At 39.3% G+C, this 19,535-nt stretch overlaps 1 protein-coding gene across 1 annotated transcript; it reads right to left on the bottom strand.

Annotated features, from left to right (window-relative positions):
• On the bottom strand, window positions 1-19,510 carry FBXO3 (F-box protein 3). Its single transcript, XM_074842288.1, has 11 exons — window positions 19,303-19,510; window positions 16,001-16,090; window positions 14,752-14,915; window positions 12,144-12,258; window positions 9,353-9,557; window positions 7,738-7,783; window positions 5,422-5,506; window positions 4,466-4,588; window positions 3,361-3,476; window positions 2,783-2,973; window positions 1-1,134 (listed from the first exon to the last, which is right to left on the bottom strand). The coding sequence occupies exons 1-11, from the start codon at window positions 19,407-19,409 to the stop codon at window positions 1,009-1,011; spliced, it is 1,368 nt and encodes a 455-aa protein (XP_074698389.1). The 5' UTR covers window positions 19,410-19,510; the 3' UTR covers window positions 1-1,008.
• Window positions 19,511-19,535: the final 25 nt, after the last annotated feature.

Genomic DNA, 19,535 nt, shown 5'->3' on the forward strand with positions numbered 1-19,535 from the left:
TTTCAGAGCAAAGGAGGCAGTTAAGTTGTTTATTAATGACAATCAAACCAAAATAAAAGTGATAAAGCAGATACTTCTTTAAATATAAAGTTGCTAGTCATCTGGTGTTCTGTCAGGCTCCCTTTTTTTTTTTCTTCTCTTTTTTATTCAGGCATAGTTACAAAAATCCATAGAGGATTTGGGGAAACATGATACTTCAACATAAATTTGTCACCTATGACAAAGTCTGAACAGCAAACATCATATAATGAAAAAAAACCCTCAAAACGTATTTACAAATTCATACTTTGTAGTCATTGAGGAATTTCTTGGTTACTGAGTGGTAGATTATGCATATACACTACATTCCAATCAGAGTCACTTAGCATAAAATTAAGCTGAAAGACAGATTGTCTAAAAATAAGGCCAGTTTCATTCCTAATTTATGCAGCTGAAGACCAGAATTTTCTAGTACTTCTATGTTAATAAAAAAAAAAAAAGAGCATAAGAGCACCTGATCTCACCCAAAAGGGATACACAGATCAGACTGCAAGTTTAATTCTTAGCAGGAATTATCAAGAGTAGAAACTCATGAGAAAGGACAATACTATACACCTTTTTTGCCATCTTGTCTATTGCTAATTTTAAATGCTTGTATAAAAACAAATCCCCACACCATATTTGCAATATGATCATAAATAGGCAATAGTTTAAAAATGTAAGATATGATTACCTTGAACTATCAAGCTGTTTTGCACTTCAGAAAAAAGTGAACAAAGCCCAAACACCTTTCTCTTCCTCTCCCTCCCTTCCCCTGCCCCCCCAAGCCCCCTCCCCACTTCCAAACCAGGAGAAAAAAAAGTTATACTCTGATGAATATTAGAACTGGCACCAACATTCATGCTAGTTGCCCTGATGTGCAACAGAAAGTTCATTTTACAATAGTCAGAAATATTCTTATGCACTAGCCCCAAAGAGTTCAGCTTCTGAAAAGAGTTTGTTTTGTTTTGAAAAAAAAAAAAAATCCCATCAGGTATGACGTGGGCAGCGTCTAGAAGGTGCAGGAATGTCCAACACTCTACGTCGATCTTCATATTCATCAGTGTCTGTGGAATCTTCGTCTTCATCCACTGCGTATTCATTATGATTTGTTTCCTAATACAAAACACATCCGTATTTAATTAAAATCTCTTATTCCAGCTAGTTATAAGAAAGCACTGCCAATTACCTAGAAAAATCTGAAGTCTGCATTATCACATCAATCCCCTGAAGCAGACATTATATTCTACGTCCTAAAACCAGCTCCTTATAATTACAAAGTTTAATTTGCAAGAGATCATTTTGCCAAACCGCTTGACCTTTAACTCAGTAAATATCCATTAGCCTTCTTTATTTGATATGTATTATTATGCAAAGCCACAATTCAGTATCTCGGCTGTACCAGTTGTCCTGGCAGCTTACGCTGCCTTTTACTAAAAGTAGTTTAAAAACAAAGGGTCATTACTACCTTTAAAACAGAGGTAGAGCAAAAGAGAAAAACAAATTATTTTTACAGTCAACTGAATGGAAGGAAGTTACAACTCCCACAAATGTAAGCAAGAGTTAAGAGATGCTATTTTCTGTTAGAAGCACGACATCTGCTGGCACTTCCTGTGAGAGGTACTGGTAACAAGGGTCTCAAATCCCTGAAAAACCTGAGAAAGTGTGCAAGCAGATGTCTACCCCTGGGGAAAGACTCAGTGCTTGCACAAAGACTTCCACATTCTGGCTAAAACAGTCACTAAATGAGGGTTATGCTAGTGATAAAATAAAGCATTCTTCCCTAAACGTGCCAAAGCAAAGGGAGAAATTATATAGTTAACCCGCAATGTCAGAACTAAAACTACCTTATAATTAAGAGCAAGCTAAAGCTGATTTGCAAAGTCATTAAGTGACTTTATGAAATGCACTTTCAGTGAGAACTAATGAACATTGTACAGACCGCTGTAATTTTTAAATTGTCATTAACTGAACCTTTTCCTGTTGAAAAAAGTAGATACACTACTATGGCTAAAACAGATGAGTGTGGTCATACCAAGGCAGAATATTTAGAACAACTATGAAATGCAAACAGCTGACGCAGTGCCATGCTTCTAGGTACAAAGAACTCTGAAATATGCCCTGAACAGACAGACATATACACACATGTACGTATTTCTGTGCATCCTGAGGGGCAGTTGTGTTCAAACACAGGACAACAGAATGGTCCCATTCTCTGTCGAGACCTTGCAGGCCCCTGGTCTGACTGATAAAACCAGGTTTGACCCCGATACCAGAGGTGAGGGCTTGGAGGAAGACCTGGAGCCATGTACAGTGTCCTATGAAAGCTGGGGCCGAGGGTCTTGGATTAAACTGGAAGCATGACATGTCAAAGCAGTGAGGATACATGGCTTTACCAATGTACAAACTGCCTACAAAGGTTATTACAGTTGCTAGACTGAGTCTTAATTGGTGCATGTTTTGTATGGAATTATCAATATGAACACTGTTCAGTACTCTAATTTTTGCACCAGAAGTGTTTTCTTATCGATAAACATTCCAGAAGCTGAAAAGAATTGATAAAGACTGAGTGATACTTTTAGATTTCTTCTTTTTTTTAAAGAAATGATTCTGAAAGAGCAATTTTCAAGAAAAGATTCAAAACTCAAAAATGACATGACGTTGAAGTTTAAGTAGAGTTACACTGTCCTATTAAAATTAAAAAAGAAAACAGGAGGTCAGGGAAAAAAAAACCTCAGATAAGCACAACTGCATCTCCGCTTACCATTCGTGCCGTGGACACCTTGAATGTTGGACACACCATATGAAATCTGGGAATTGTGACGTTAAAGAATTTGTCCTTGTAGTAGAGGCAATGGAAGGTGTAATACCCCTCCATATATCCAGATGTTGTGGAAAACGTAGTGCAGCTGGTATATTCATAGACTCTCCCTGGACTGATGATTGGAAACTCCCCTGTTGGTAAAATACGAGGTCACAACAGTAAGGACTGAAGTAGAACTACAATTTAGCAGTTTGCTGAAGCACTTCCACTCCACAACGTACTCAGACAGATCATTTTATATTCCAGTGGATGCATAAATGATTCTCAGCAACAACTGGTGTTAAAAACCTGTCTGAGTGTTTAACTATGAAGATGTTCAGACAACCCTTGCAAAAAAAACTTTAAAGACAAAACAGATGGATACACATCCCTTTCTTTCAAGCAAAAATGATTTTGATACAAACTACACAACTACTACCATCTGTCACCCTGAGAAACAGCTACTAACCTAACTTCCATAACATGTTCATTAAATACAAAACACTCTATTGAGTTTGTAAAGGTCATCTTTTACTTACCAACTACTCCAGGACCCTGAACTTCTTCTACAGCACCTTTGGCATTTGTTATTCTCCAGTATCGACTGTCCAGCTGACAAGCCTTCTCAGGAAGAGCATCTTTGGACATTTCAATTCTAGGAGGCAAACAGCATACTTCATGGTTATGTAACTACTTTCATACATTTTAAGAAATGCTTTAGTGTCCTTGGGCTCTCTCTCAAAATAGACTGGGCAAATGTCCTGGTTTTGGCTGCGATATAGCTAATTTCTTTTTTCCCCCCTTCTTAGTAGCTAGAATAATGCTGTGGTTTGGATTCAGTATGGGATTTGATATGAGAAGAATGTTGATAACGCACTGTCATTTTTACTTGTTGCTAAGGAATCGAGGACTTTTTAACTTCCCATGTCCTGCTAGTGCACAGGTACACAAGAAGCTGGGAAGGGAGCACAGCCAGAGCAAGGGACCCAAACTGGCCAGTGGAATATTCCAGATGATGTAATGTCATGCTCAGTATATAGAGAAGGGTTGATCAGGAAGCTCACTCCAGCTTCCGGGATTGTAGTTTCAGGATTCTCTGGGACCGCTAGCTGGGAACGGGCTGGGGTTCAGTCAGCAGGTGGTGAGCAGTCACATTGTGTATTACTCATTTGTATTTTCCATTATTATTATTATTTTTATTTTATTACAATTATTAAATTGTTTTTATCTCAACCTACAAGTCTCCTTACCCTCCAATTCTATCCCCCATTCCCCAGGACGCGGATGGGTGAGCGAGCAGCTGCGTGGTGTTTGACTGATGGCCAGGTTTAAACCACAACAGCAAAAAAACCCACTAAAGGTAAAGTATAGAGAATCAGTCATTGGGCTCCACCTCCCTGCCTCTGCTTCACTATCTATTGTTATTTACTCCTTTCTAAATCAGAAGAGCTACTTGTAACTTCTTTCCCCCACCCATCACTGTACTTTACCTGTTACCAAAGTATTTTTTTATTATAAAGTACAGCATGTTGTGCACATCCCATTCATTTTAGAATGATGTGCACAAATTTGCAACAACTGGTGCTTTGAACATTACATAGGTCCTTCCTGTGTTATAAGAGTTAATTCAGTTATTATTTTTACCTGATTCTGTAAGTGAAGAAATAATGCGGTGGATGTACAGAACTGAGCTCAGGTAGAAAAGATGTGGACACAGAAACAGTGATATCTCCTGTGGTAGCAACACATTCTTTATCATGCACATACCTGCAGAAAGGAAAACATTTAACTCTGCAAATAGCTCTGTACACTCAATAGAGAAAACTAAACATGTAAAGTGATTAGTTAATTAGTAATAAGAGCACTGTGGTGCTAGGTTAAAACTAATTCTTAACTTCATTTGGCAGTGAAACAAAGGACGTACATATGCAGTGTCTTCAGGATGTGTGCTTCCCCATCACCTAAACTCATAGAGCTGTGGATCTCTTTGTACCTCCATTAATGTTTGTATTGAGCTAGATGTATAATTTGATCCAAAGTCAATGAAGACACACCTGTTTAATAAGGATGTGTCATTATGCTGTTTAAAAAAACAAAAACTAGGAACTCCTACAGCAAATTAATTTACAGATCAGGAATTTGGTTCTATAGCATCCCAGTTTGATAGAATTAAGTTTCTGACTTATATCTAGAAGAAATTAAAAGTGCATGAAGATTTAAACATCTGAACGAGTCCTGTTTATTTTGGAGACCAGTTCACTGAAACAATTGCTTTTTTAATAACTCAGAACAGTCCTGCAGCAGCAGCACACTCATGGCAAGCAGAATAAATATTATGCCATTAGCTAAACTTCACATCAGTTATAAAGCAAAATTCTGGTCCCATTAATGCAAAGTTACAAACTCTGAAGCTTCTGGTAAAAAAAAAGTTTCTTTAAGCATTCTGTTTTACAGCTTTATCTTCAGTAAGTTTCACAAGCTTTCTCCTCTCTCCACCAGCAGCTTTTGTATCAAATACCCATAACTACTTGGAAAGGGGTCAGAATTCTAAAAGAAGCATCAAAACCTTGCAGTGAGGTTATAAATCCCAGACACAATACCTGAAAATCTGGTCTCTGATGATAGGATAACCACCAGTTACAACTTTGTTTACATAGGATGTAAACCATTCCAAGTAAGATGTACCTACATGCCAAAGAAGAAAAGTATTCATAAGGACAGGCAAATTTACCATTCAGCACATTACAATAAATACTACAAGGAGACAGTTTAAGTATTTTTTAATAAACTCTCAGACTTACTTACATAAGTCAGTCAATATTCCAGTCCATTCTACCAACAAAGACCATTTGGAGAAACCAACCAAGAACTAAGAGTTATTGACACAGCAAACAAAGAATCTCTTAGTTAAGTATTTCACTTTATAATCATGGTCTTCAAATGCTGGTGTCTCTCATCATCTGGTTTCTTGCTCATGACTGTCCTGCTGTGACTGGGAAAGAAAACAAGTATAGTGGCCTATACTATTTGTATAGCTATTCCCAGCTGTTCTACCTACAAGAGGCACGCAAGCCTGCTGGTGGATATATGGACTTCGTTTTGAGATCCAGGTTTCCATATGAATAGTTTCCATATGCAGAATTTCCCTCTCCTTCAAACCAGGGATAAGTCACAGACACACTCCATGCTCCTGCTACAAACCCAGAAGACTAAGGCTGTGTGTGTGTCATTCCGAAGAACCTGGGATTTTCATACACTTACGGCCATTGTCTGAACATCTTTTCATACACCTACAGCCATTACTTAGGAACAGCTTGATTTCTAAGTAGTGTCCCATTTAACTCTCAAAGAAGAGAGTTTCATACAAGACATACCAGCTCTCCATAAAAGAATTTCTCAGCCATAAATCTTCCAAGCATTGCACTATAGAGTTCAATAGAAAAGTACAGAGTTCTTCAACTATTTGTCAATATTACTGATATAAAACTGGATTTAAGCTGAAATACTAGGAAAACATCATCCTCACCTTCACTGACGCGTTATCAAGTACTACCACTCCTGTTAGATTAAGTGTACTTACCGCTGCTTCCTTAGAGTGAGCGCTGTGTGTACTGTCCTTTGATCTTTTGGAAGTCTACAGAACTCCAAGGTTATTATCCTCCTTTCTACCACTAATCCACAAAATGCAAACCTTGTATAAAGTAACTCCAAATGGAGAAAGTGGACCAATTTACCGTGCCACCTTCAAAATGACAAGATAAATGCTGTATCTGAAGCCTTCCCTCCACCCTGTGATAATCCAAGATTAACCCTTTCAGCCAAGTGGAATACATTTAAATATGATGTCAGATCGCCTCACCATTGACTCAATTCCATAAAAGCAGTAACCCTGAGCAGCAATACCAATTCACCACGGAGTAGCTTTAAAGTATTACGTCATCCTCAGATGGAGAGAAGTAAGTCACTGAACTCCTGAGCTTTTGCACTATCTTTCCTGTGATGGTTCTAAAGCACACAATGCATTCTGCAATAAGGCCTTTGTAAAACAGATGACAGGTTGACTACTTAACACTGAAATCAGTTCATAGAATCAATCAGTACATAAAAAGGTTTCCTAAAATTAGTGCGGCGAAGAGTTTGACTACCTTCAACCCAAACCAGCAATGGCATAGCATTACCTAATATGGTTTCTCATTGTAATGTTAATACATGTATCTTAAGAAATGTGCAAGGCTAAATTTTAATATTAATTTTGGTGCCATTTATTACATGTCAGCTCTCCCACCAAGTGAAAGGAATTAATTTAGACATAGCCACAATTACCAGATTCCAGTGGATTAACAAAAAGAAATAATCAAAACACTATTCCAGCCAATGTACGTGTCAGACAGATGATCACAACAGATTACTAGATAACCATACAACAATCACACAGTTTTCCCCTTCCCTCCTTTATCCTTTGAACAAAGCAATCAGGCAAATAAAGTCCAGAAAGGTTTTCCTCTGCAGCTATGTTTATAGTTGATTAGATTTCATTAAGGGACACAAAGTATTTTCAACTTCTAACATGGTTGCAAAAACTACTGGGGAAAAAAAAAAAATCTTTTTGTCCACTTGGGTGTTGTATTTAATAACTGTTTATATCACCCCTGTGATGGCTAACTTAAAGGTTTTGCTCATCTTGTTAGACAGGTTAGGACACTTGATGATTTGTATACCAGACACACAGAAGGACAAGCTGTAATAGAGAAAACTTGCATCTCATTTGAAGTAACCACTGATGTTTTAAAGTGGGTTACTGTCTTACAAGTAGCACAGAAAATTTAGAATGCTTGCTTTGTTCAAGTCACGCTGACATGCATTTTCTAAACAGTGCAATTAAAACATTTTGCAGAATATTTTATCTAAAGTGTTACCTGTAATGAACATATCAATAGCAGATGGATTGCGAGCCATTTGGTCCTAAAAGGGAAAGAAGTTCATTAGAAGGAGAGCATGAGACTTCCAAGGTTAGAATTCAACATCTGAAATATAACATAGGAAACACTTTCCCTATATTCACTAAACCTAAAACCTGGCTGCTTAATGCATCGTTACACTCCCAGTCAGATATTCAAACACATGCCTGTCCCCATGAGTGCTCACATGATCACTGAATATACAGCGTGAACATTCCACTAAGGCTCATGCACATAAAATCAGATTTAATGCATCATTCAAGAAACAAGGTCCCCAAAAATATTTGCTTAGAAGAGAAACACAGAACAGCTCAGGTTGGAAGAGACCTCTGGAGATGATCAGTCTAGTCCCTCTGCTTGAGGCAGGGTCAGCTAGAACACATTGCCCAGGATCATACCTGGTTGGGTTTTGATTCTCTCCAAGGACAAAGACTACTGCTCTGGGTAGCCTATTCCAGGGTTCAACCACACTTCCAGTAAAAACATTTTTTGTGTATGTCCAGATCATTTCCTGTGTTTCAACTGGTGCCCACTGCCTCTTCTGTCATCGGGCAGGCATCACTGAGAAAAGTCTAGCTCTGACTTCTTTATGCCCTGCTATCAGGTATTTATAAACATGGTAAGATTCCTCCAAGCCTTCTCTTCTCCAGGCTAAACAATCCCAGCTCCTGTATGACCATCTTCTCCCCTCAAACAAGCAGGGCTGTCCACAGATGAACCAAAATAGAAGCGAGTAACCTTCCAAGTTCCCGAGCATTATCCAGAAGGTTTAAATACTCAGCATAATACAAAGGGGGATCTTAACATCCTTCAAGTGATCCATTATCAAGGCATTCCCTAGAAATCTCATTGCTACATGCTTTGCAAACAGCCAGGAACTCTACAGCAGGATGATGAGATCCCAATCTTTTTTACAAGAAACATCCTTTACTCAACCTGCTATTCTTTTGGCAGGGGGGAGCAGGGAAATCATCAGGGCACGTGTAAGGAGAGAGAGGGCTAAAATCTTGTTAGGTATAATATCCTTAAGCTTCACTAGCAACAATATGCCTATGTTAAAATACTACAGCTGTAAGAAATATGAAAAATACTCAAATAATGACATTCTACAAAGGAGCTGTTTCAGAGCAATTTGTTCTTTCATCGGAGAGTAAGTTTTGCTTACAAACCAGGGGCTATCATTTATTTTTATAAGTTTACATTTAACATATCTCGGGGAGGAGATATACACAGATGCTGATCTTCCATAATGGAGAAGCCTTTCCTCCTTACAGAAACAGGGACATACCTGCCATAGTTTTAACAAATTAAATTAATACCTTCTGATAAGGATGAATGTCATCCACCATCATGAACCTATAGAAATTGCTATAGCCATTAACCACTTCATGTAAATTCCCTTCACTTACTAACCATTCCACTTATGGGCTTTGATGGGCAAGTAACAAACAAATACGATCTCTAAGTATTCACTTTCTGCTACGTAAAATATTTCAGGTATCTGATCACATGCAAAGGGACACCATCAATCATTAGAAAAGTACATTCATGAGTATAAACATATCTTCCTTACTGGACATTGATAGAAGATCTCGTATTTATTTCGTCCCTCCACACTCTCCAGGGCCATGTATTGACTCAGGCCAGTATGAATGCAAAAGGTAAGAGGAAGGCATTGCTTCAGTCCCAGCCTCTGCTGAAAACCTCCAGCTGCTGTGTCGATATCCAACAAGTCTTCGGAGCGGTAATGGTTTGACAGTGCCATGCTTCCCATCAAACTTAACAGACAACAACAACAAAAGAGAAGATCAACAGACAATACCACTCACAAGGCAAAGACAGCTTTAAAGCTTTTCTGAGCACTGATTCCATCAATGCTCTAGATGCATATCAGACTTAGATGAAGTCCAAGTCTAATATCCCGGTGCTGAACCAGGTTATTAGTTCGCAACATCAACCTTCACAAAGGGAGGCTTGATGGCTCTAAGATAAACACTTCCTTCTGTGTTTTGTGCATCCCAAAGCACCATTTTAAACTGTGCTGATGATTCCCATCATGTCTGCAAGTACTTCAAAGAAGCCTTTCATAGCTGATGCAGCTTCCTATAGTAGCATAATACAATAATAACCAGTGCTCCCTATCTCAAGTTTTGTGCAAGCTCATTTCAATACTATCAAAGCATCCACAATTTTTCAATTAGAACACCGAGCCGCTATAGTAACAGTCATTGATCCGAACTACAGCAAGCAATGCTTTGGAGAAAAGGCTGAGAAGTAAACAAGCAAAATAACCATTGCGTCAGAGAGATTATAATCTCAGTATAAAAACGAAGGCATACAGACACAAGTAAACAGATATGCAAGGAAAGAATGAGACAATCATCAGCGTGACATGGCAAGAGCATCAACCGTCTCTAACTTTTTCCTCTAGCTTTTTGTAAGCATCATTGCAAAGGATGGGATTTTTTATTTGTTTGTTTTTGACAATAAAGAAGTGACACTGAAGACAGTAAAAGAAGCCTCTCTATACATAAGAAAGAATATATACATTTGAAAAAAAGTAGTACTAATCTGAAATATGTAACAGATTAGGAATGGAGGTGAGCATTGGAACCTGAAGTCAATGTTGATATGAATGTTGGGCTAGATGAGAGCTAGGGTGAAAATAAAAAAACCCAAGCAACCTACATTCAATGTAATAAAGGGGAAGACAATGGAAGAATGATAAAAAGGGGTAACATGATCAAATTAAACTACTACAAGGGCACACACTACAGCAGTGCACTTAGCAGTAGGAGGAGTGCACAAACCTGTAGTGTACACCTCCCTGCCCATACTCCCTTCGAATCTGCCTTTCACTGATACTCTCGGATGTAAACTCTTGCAGATGCTAAGCTTTTACTGGCGTTATGAAAGCAGTGACTCAGGTGCAAGCTGCCACACGTCAGCATGATATATGCTGCTCCCATCTTGGGCAACAGGTTCCATTCCTCTTTTTCCTTACGTAGTCTTGCCTGGAATTAGCAGGTTCTACAGTTTAAAAAGCGATGCTAACATCCAAACGCAGAAACCTGAAGCATCTAAGAACTAGTCCCGAATCTCCTCCATTTCTGATCTAACATGCCAACAACTTGCTGCACAGACCTCCACTACCTATGCCTGACCTTTCCAGTATTCTTCTCCCACAGGAAAGCAAGCCTGTCCCCAACAGGAGGACCAGCAGTGTGGCAGCCTTTCTTGCTCCAGGGTCCCACATCTCAGACCTAACTAGTCCTCCAGTCAGTGCTCCACCAACACGGTTTGTCAACCTGCACGGCTCAAGCCTTTGCTTTGAGGGCACAGCAAGGGACCACAGCCCACCGGCAGCTGTTCAAGCTCAAAGGCACACCCAAAGGCACGCGGCTGCTCCTGCAGCCCTTCCACAGGCACATCATCGCAGTGGAGGCTTCGTGGGAGGGAAAAAGTAGTAGGAAGAGCAGGAAGCACACAAGCTGCAGAGCTCCATTTGAAGTCTACAGAACTAGGGCACCTATCTCCTCTCAAAAAAAAAAAAAAAGGTCTCTCCTGGAAAAGAAACAGAACTAGGAGTCATCCTTAGGGTTGCATAAAACTGTTTCCCAGATCCCTTCTGCACATACAACACCAGAATTGGAGAAAGCTGCACCTTCTTTCCTGTGTGGTAAAGGTTTTGGTAGAGAAACATCAACACATTGCCCCTACAGACACTTTTCATCTTTTTCTAATGTTTGCAGCACTGACCTGCTAACTTTTTCTACAGCTGGAAGATAGGAAACCATGTTTGGTCATTTGCCTTCTAACCTTGATGTAAAAGGAGTTTTTAATTGCTGAAACTGCATAAAAATTGTAAAAACTTCTACTGAGAAAACTTCATTTGCAGGGCTGACATTTTGATTCTACTTAAAATGACTACCTGGTTTGAAAGTTATTCCCTAACAATTTTAAAGAAAAGAGTTATTAAATAATGAAGCCTGAAGAGTGCAAGAAGCTAATTTCCTTATGTAATACAAAGCAAAACTTCAGGGGAGCAACTTGCAGTGGTATGATTAAAAGTCTAACAGTTGGAAGCTTTAGTTATTACAACAAAAAAAAGGGGGTTTCTCACTAGGAAAAAAGACTGAAGTGTAAGAGTAATTTGAGCAATTAGAAATCTACACTGTTTTCAATTACTTCTGAGACTAGAAAATAGCCAATTCTAGAAGTGTCACTTCAAGTGGTCACTCAGTTACAATACATATAAATGCTTAATTTATCCTGTTCAGCAGACATTTTATCTTTTTAATAAATGAACTATCCAAGAAATACAAAAGGAATTAATAACTTGGTATGTAGTTTTTGCGCCTTACCCAGGAACAACTAGCTTCTGTCCATTATGAATACGAAAAGAACATCGATAGTCATCAGGGAGTTTGCAACCTATTTGTGCTTCCACAGCATCCAGATCTTCCTCCCGCACACTCTCTGTGTACAAAAAGAAACAGAGTATTAAGTGGCTGTTTTGGAGGGGGAAATCAAGAACTGCTGCTCCTACAAAACTCAAATTTCATGCTGCTTCACTACTCTGCCCCCAAGTGCCCAGTATGCTGTTCCTGACAAAGGTGAATATTAAGAGGTTGTGTTAAGACCTCTCCTTTAAAATTTTATTTCACATCATTTCATCTGAGCTGCATGGCTAGAAATAAGGCAAAAAATAGCTACATTCTAGACATAACAGCATGTTTTCAACTGCCAAAGAGAATTTTAAATAGCCCCAGCAACTTAAGCATTATGGATTCTTTAAATTATCACAAAGGAATATATATTTCAAAGTATTTTGCCACTTACAATTCAGAGAAAGTGAACTAAGAGACATACAAAAGCAAGATAAATTCAGTTCAACTTTGGGACATGGCTGTCTACTAGGATGGTCTCAAAAATCTTTCACTCATTAAATTCATGCTAGTGGCCAGATCACTAAAAATCAAGCATTTCAAATACAAAGCATGGAATCTGTAAGTGCCTTGATCAAATGAACATGGACTCAAGTCAGTATTTGGTGATTTTATTGTATGCTAGGTGGCACAGAATGAATACTACATAAATTTAAAAGGAATTTTAACTGATGACTTAATACAGCACCAATCTCCATCCAACAAAATCTCAACAGGCCTGACTTAAGCAGAAAGGATTTATAAAGTGAAATGAACCTTTCCCCCACAGTATTGTCATTAGCTGACAGAGTCCCCGTTAAAACTTTTAGGCAATATTGATTTTACTCTTTCATCATTCTAAGGGTTGTTTCTTTCAGTTTCCAGTTCAATCAGTAACAAGGAAATGTTGGCTGCAGCCACCATTCACCTGGAATCTGAAGCAATAAATGGGTTGTAACAGGGGGATTTTCATATCATCATCAACTGAAGGGGGTGGGGAGTAACTACTCTTACACCTCCGCACACACCTCAGGGGGTTTCCACACCCTCACTTCTAGCAAAGATCAACTGGGTGGCCTGTGTCGTCTGTTTCAATCAAGGTTTTTTGGGTGATTTTTTTTTTAAACCCTTTTCATATTCATTATCCATTTCATTTATATGGCATAATTTAACAATTCATTGAAAGAAGATACTACACAAATGGTATTAAAAAGTTATGGAAGAGCTCCTGCTAAAACCTGCCGTTGCTATTCAAGTGTGGAAATTGATAATTTTACATTTATTTCTGTCTTTCTGTAGACAAAGAAAAGCTTCATTGCACCAAATTCCTTGGGAGGATTTTGAAAGTAAAACTGTGGTAAAATCTGTTCATTTCAACACCTCCAACACAGATACTTTCCATTTTATTGAGGAAATATTTGACTGACAATTCAGTGGTTCTGTATGCCTGAGTGAAGTCTGTATTTTCGATAGAGCAGCACGAAAGTTACAGAAATCAAGGCATGGATATCTACATCAAGTACTATGGCCTGTGTTACACAAGAGTTCAAGCTACACATAACCCTTTTGGCCTTTTCCTAAAAAGACATTCCTTCACTAACACTCAGAAGTAACATTTTTTTTTTTAAGAAAACAGTAAGTATTAAATTCTAACCATGTTTGTTACTCACAAATATTTAGCAAAATCTGGCACTATCCAGCAAGCCAAGAAACATGCAAGATTTATGTAGGAATCATTGTCTATAGCATTCTGTTAATTTCACAGATCATGTTAAATCAAACATTTTGGTTTAACAGTCAATTTCGTACAGAAGACTGAAGTACAGTTGAAAATGTAAAAGCTATTTTGTCCCTATACCAGAAAAGCCCAAACTTGCTGTATGTCTTGTTCTGTAAGATTTATGAACCTGAATGCTGAAAATACTTAAAGTACTAAAACACAAACAATTTGAAAACAGAATCTTGAAAAAAAAAAGTCAGAATTCTTGTTCAACCACCGATTTACCTTCATTAGAGGAACACAGTAAGACCTACAGAAGAGAAAAAAAAACACTTCCTTTTTGTTTGGCTTTAGTTTAGAATGCCTGTTTTCATGTGAAAGTGTTTTAATTAGGTCTTAAGAAAATCTCACAAATGAAATCACACCAGCAGGTCCCAGATCCTTGAAGTAATGGGATTATTAAACTAAAAATTAATAATAAACAAAAAAATCAGTCATAGCAACCAAAGACAAAAGCAGTAAAAGCGTACTCATTTCCTGATTATTGAGAGATAAAGACAGCAGACTGGTCACTAGAAAAAAATAACCTCAATTTCTTCTCTGAATAGAAATCTTCAGAGAATCTATGGATCATTAGTAACTGGGCAAAGACTACGCATGTGGTTTGATTTACTTATTTACTGGAGGGGAAGGGAAAGCACATCTACTTGACTTTCAGGACTCTGGTAACTGAGGTACACACCTAGGATGGAAGCAGTACGAAGCTTAATAACAGAGAGAGTCGCATCAGCCAGCCTACTAGAGAATGCGGGTATCACACTGTACCTTTCAAAGAACCAATCATCCGAGGACACCGCTGTCCTAAGTATTTCTCTAGGTCATCCCAGGCTTTTTTCAATGTAGCATAGTATCGGATGTATCTTCCTAGGTCAGAGTAGGTACTGATGAAGATGGCTTTCCAGCTCTGATTTCGTTGACTTTTTTCCTCTCTAAGTGGAAATTAAGAAAATAAGTTTAAATACCAGCCTAAAAAGCTTGACTTCTAAACCCAAGTAGTTAATATTTGTTATTTGGCAGAAACAGTATGCATAATATTAAGCCAGGAACACTTTGAGCCACATGAAGCTACGTAAACTCAATTAATTCCAGCATGTATTCACCAGCAACTTGGGACAGAATTGGAAAACATTTGGGTACTCAGTATCAGGGGAAAATTTAGAAATAGTATTCCTTTAAACAGAGTGCTATTATTAAATCTTAGAACTGGTGAATAGCTAGTTCACATCACATTTCACACATACATAGAGAAGGTCTTCAGAAAAAAAAAAAAACAAAAAACCAACCACATTTTTTATCTACTGCATTAGTCACAAACTCCTTTATTTACCCAATATGAAGGATTAAGAAGCAAACCAGAAAGTTACATGAGAACTCTGTGCACTGATCTGGAAAGCCAGTTTCTTAAGGAATTACTGCATATCCAGTTCTCCTTGCAGGCACAACAGCAGGCTGTGGGAAGAAGGGCTGCTAAAAAAGTGCTGACTAACATCTGACAAAGGATGCTTGCCTCCACACTCTAGCAGCCCTTGCATTTTGTGTTAGGATATATTCCAACTCCTCAAACTCCAATCAGCATGCTCAATCTGAAAGATTTAGTACAGCTTCCTACACCTAAATAAAAATTTAACAGTTGAGAAGTCTTCACATCACCTTTAAGATTTCTCTAGCCCTTGACACTACCCCTGATAATTACAGCACTCAGAATAATACCTTCCTCCACAGAACATCTGGTATCTGATAAGGTCAAGCTGCAGCTTCTCCTTCAACCCAGGCACTAACAGGGCACCTCTTCTCTACCCATCCAAAAAACTTTTTAACACTTGTACATTCATAAAGCTTTTTTAGGAAATTAACATTTTTGATACCTCTAACCTTTCATTTGTTTGAAGCTGCTGAGAAGCTGGTGAATACCTACTCAAACTTAGAGTTACTAGAATTAATGTTGACATAAACAGACAGGACTATACACAAGCCTTATTTTCACAGAAAAAAGGCTTAAAATAACCACACTTACTCTGAAATAAGCCAGTATTTCTTGCAGTGTCTTTTCCACAATGGATCATGGCTTGATAGCTGATTTAATCTTCGACTTAAATAGCAGCAACTATAAATATAAAATCATTACATTTGATTGCAGAAGAGTAGCAAAATCAACAGGGATAAATACTGACCAGTATATTACACATTGCATTCTCATGAAATAAACGCAGAGTTTGAAAGTTAGTTAGCTGTCCTTTTTAGAGTTGTGCTTACAATGGTTAAAAGCCTTCATTACATCTGTGTAAGTAGTGAACTACCTTTCTACACACTTCGAGAACTGTCAGCAATTAAGTAATTTTGTAAAGCAGGTCATCCTGTAGACCCACGCCATTGTAAACACTGTCTTAAAGATTCCAGCGTGACTGGTGGTAAGCATTCCAAGTAGCGCAGGCTAGTTATTATAATTTAAATCCCTTTCTCATCTGGATTGTCAGTCTCTACTTTATTTTTTCCACTGTTTCCATACTACTGAAAACTCAAACAGTAAGCTACAGAAACTATACAGTTTGAGTATTACAAGATTACTTTGCACTTTAAGTTGTTTAAACAACAAACTTCATGACCAGAAACAAAGACAGACACTGGAAAAATACAAAGGACGATAGACCTGGAAATAAGTACCACAAGCTCACTCTAATGAAGACCATATATAAGCTCTTGCCATTGCATTACAGGTAACACTGCTACTTCAGAAAGTTAAAAGAATCATATCCCGCACTATGCAGCACTATTGCAAATGCAATATTAAAAAACCTGTAGGATATAGGTCTAAAACTGTCCTCAGAAATCATTTCAGTTGATCCTGGCTTGATGCAACGAGACCGCAAAAGCTAACCTATATTCCTGACGCCTGCTAATTTGTTCTTTAAAAGTAGCAATGGAGGTGCCATCAGTCTGCTCCCATATTTACTTTTACAGTTATAAAGCCTTTCTGGACTGTACAACTGGTATCAACAGCAAGACATTTCAGTGTATTTATATGAATAAGAACGTGCAGCAAAGCATCAGCAACATGCAGAGCAGTAATACAGGGAATGACTGTGTTATTCAAAGATTCACAGAGTTTAAAAGAAATGATTGCTTCACTCAAACCAGAAATAAATCTTTCTTCTTCTGTGTTTGAGTTGAATTATCAGTTACCCTTTAAAAAAACTCCCCAAAAGACACCACCAATTTACATGTGGCCACATCACTTCCTCTGGTAGCTTCTTCTAACAGTTCATATCTGTGTTTTAATGGCTGTGATTAACATCTAAATACCCCAAATGAGGTTAGCAAACAAGCTTCCAGTTACTGCGTTTGGGGGTTTTTTCGGTGTAGTTCAGAAATTGGTAAGTAAGAGAGACCAACAGTGTAAATGGACATAGTTACATACTGAAATAAAGATGCCTCTCAATCTTGTCTTTGATAAGTAAAATCAGCCAAAGTCCAGGGCTGGTGAAAACATCTTGCACTGAGACTACAGAATTATTTATATTTACATGTTCAATCGTTTGGTTTTTTTCCCTCCCCAATATCCATTATAAGCTGTTTAAACTACAAATGTGTTAGTATTTCAAAATCAGCCTTAACAAAGTGATTTTCCTGTATGTTTTGCCATTACCCTTTCCCCCCGCAGCAACACAGACATAAACGCATGCCCTTCAAACCTTGACATTTGCCCATGTAAGAACTTCATTCCTGACATGGGGATTTTTTTTTTTTTTTTTCCTAAGGGGGGTGGTGGAACAGAAATATCCCAAAGTCAAAGTCCTTGCAGAAATCTATTATATTGGTGTTTATCAAGCCTGTAATTTCTGGTAGGAAAGACACCACTGTAGCATCAGATGAACATGTGGCTTCATACATGATCAAAGATACAATTAAAGCCATTCTCATTAAATACATAGATATTTGGTCACCTGCCAGATTTTCCATTATTTAGGAGCCACCACCAGGCTAACCAACCTGTGGAATACCAGGAAAACTGTAACATTAGCCATCGTCAGAGTATATATATGTCACTAAAACAAATGGAAACAAGCTAGAGATTTCCTCAATTGACACTTTGAGAATTACAAACAACCAGTTGTGCAAAATTGCATTACTGAGCTTATAAATAAGAAACTTATGTAGTATTTAATTGTCTTTGTACAGCAAAATCCGTCTCATTTTGTCAGATACATTACAAAAATAAGTAGCACCTTTACTACACCACTACTAAATCATCCATACCGGACTTGTAACAATTGTTATCATTTCTGCTTATGCTTAATCTCTTTTGCTGTTACTGTAACAGAATTCTCCCTGATGTCTTTAGTCTTCTTGACTAATATTTAAAGGGCGGGGAGGGAACCAGACAAACCCCATTTTGATAATATTCTATTATATTCATACAGATTCCTCCCTCTTTGATTAAATACTCTGATTTCAATCACTGCCAGTGCTCGTACTCCACTGGTAAGGTGTTAGCTAAAACCATACTCTCATCTTCACTGTATGACTCATAACTCTCCAGCCATCTAGTAAAGCGTCCAAGAGGAGCTTGCAACTTTCATTCATGTTTTTTCGGCCTGAAAAGTCGTCCTATTTCATCTCGTTTGGTTTTCCTCAAACAGCAGCTCATTCACATAACAGAATATATTTACTGTCAACAAGACCGCTCTTTGTTTGCCCACAGATACACAACAGTTTCAGAGAGTTACTGACTTCACAAATTCAGTTATTGGTTCACCTCTAAATTGTAATTTAGCCACAAACAAAAACAACATGTAATGGGGAAGAGAAAAACATTTTACTTTAAAAAAATAGCCAAAAAAAACCCCAAAGAACGCCCCTATTTCTAGAAGGGAAGGGTGCTTTAGGAGATGTCCCCCCCACCGCAGCTCCTCCAAAACAGCCCCAATGCTTTCGCTACAGGGCGGCGAGCGCTCCGGGAGTGCTTCGCCTGCCGTGGCGGTAACAGCCCTCCCCAGCCCGCCGCCCCTCAGCCTGGTTGCTGAAACACCGAAAAGTTGTGCAGCGCCGAGCTGCCGGCGGCTCCCGGGGCTGCCTCCCCCGCCGCGCCTCCCCCCACCTCCCGCGGGCTTCACCCGCCTCCTGCTCCCGCTCCCCGCCGCCGGGCCCGGCTCCCCAGCCAGCGCACGCCGGGCCCTCCCGCCTGCCCCCTCAGTCCCGCTCCGCCCCGCGGCCCGGCGCTGCCTCCCGCGCCTCCCCCACCCCCCGCCGAGGCCGGGCTCGGCCCTCCCCTCCCTCCCTGCAGCGCGGATCCGGCGGAGCCGCAGGCCCGACCCGTACCTCATCAGATCCCGGTAGTCGAGGAAGCTGAGGATGAGCAGCAGCGGGTCGGTGGGCAGCAGCTCCAGGCTGAGGGCTGACGGCTCCATGTCCAGGGGCGCTTCCATCTTGCGAGACGTCCCGCGGCTCCGCCGCCCGCTGCCGGGGACGCGCCCGCCCCTCGCGCCGGTCCCTTGTCAGCCGCCGGGGCGGGGGAGGCGGCGGCTGCCCGCAGCGCCCCCTGCCGGCCTCGG

This window comes from Strix aluco, chromosome 16 (assembly GCF_031877795.1).
Source record: "Strix aluco isolate bStrAlu1 chromosome 16, bStrAlu1.hap1, whole genome shotgun sequence".
NCBI lineage: Eukaryota > Metazoa > Chordata > Aves > Strigiformes > Strigidae > Strix > Strix aluco.

Excerpts from the sequence above, each read along its gene's own strand:
- FBXO3 (XM_074842288.1), bottom strand. The coding sequence starts at position 19,409 with ATGGAAGCGCCCCTGGACATGGAGCCGTCAGCCCTCAGCCTGGAGCTG. Across the intron at positions 12,259-14,751 it reads GATGATTGGTTCTTTGAAAG|AGAGTGTGCGGGAGGAAGAT; the intron begins GTACAGTGTGAT and ends TTTTGTACACAG. Across the intron at positions 9,558-12,143 it reads CAGAAGCTAGTTGTTCCTGG|TTTGATGGGAAGCATGGCAC; the intron begins GTAAGGCGCAAA and ends TTGTCTGTTAAG.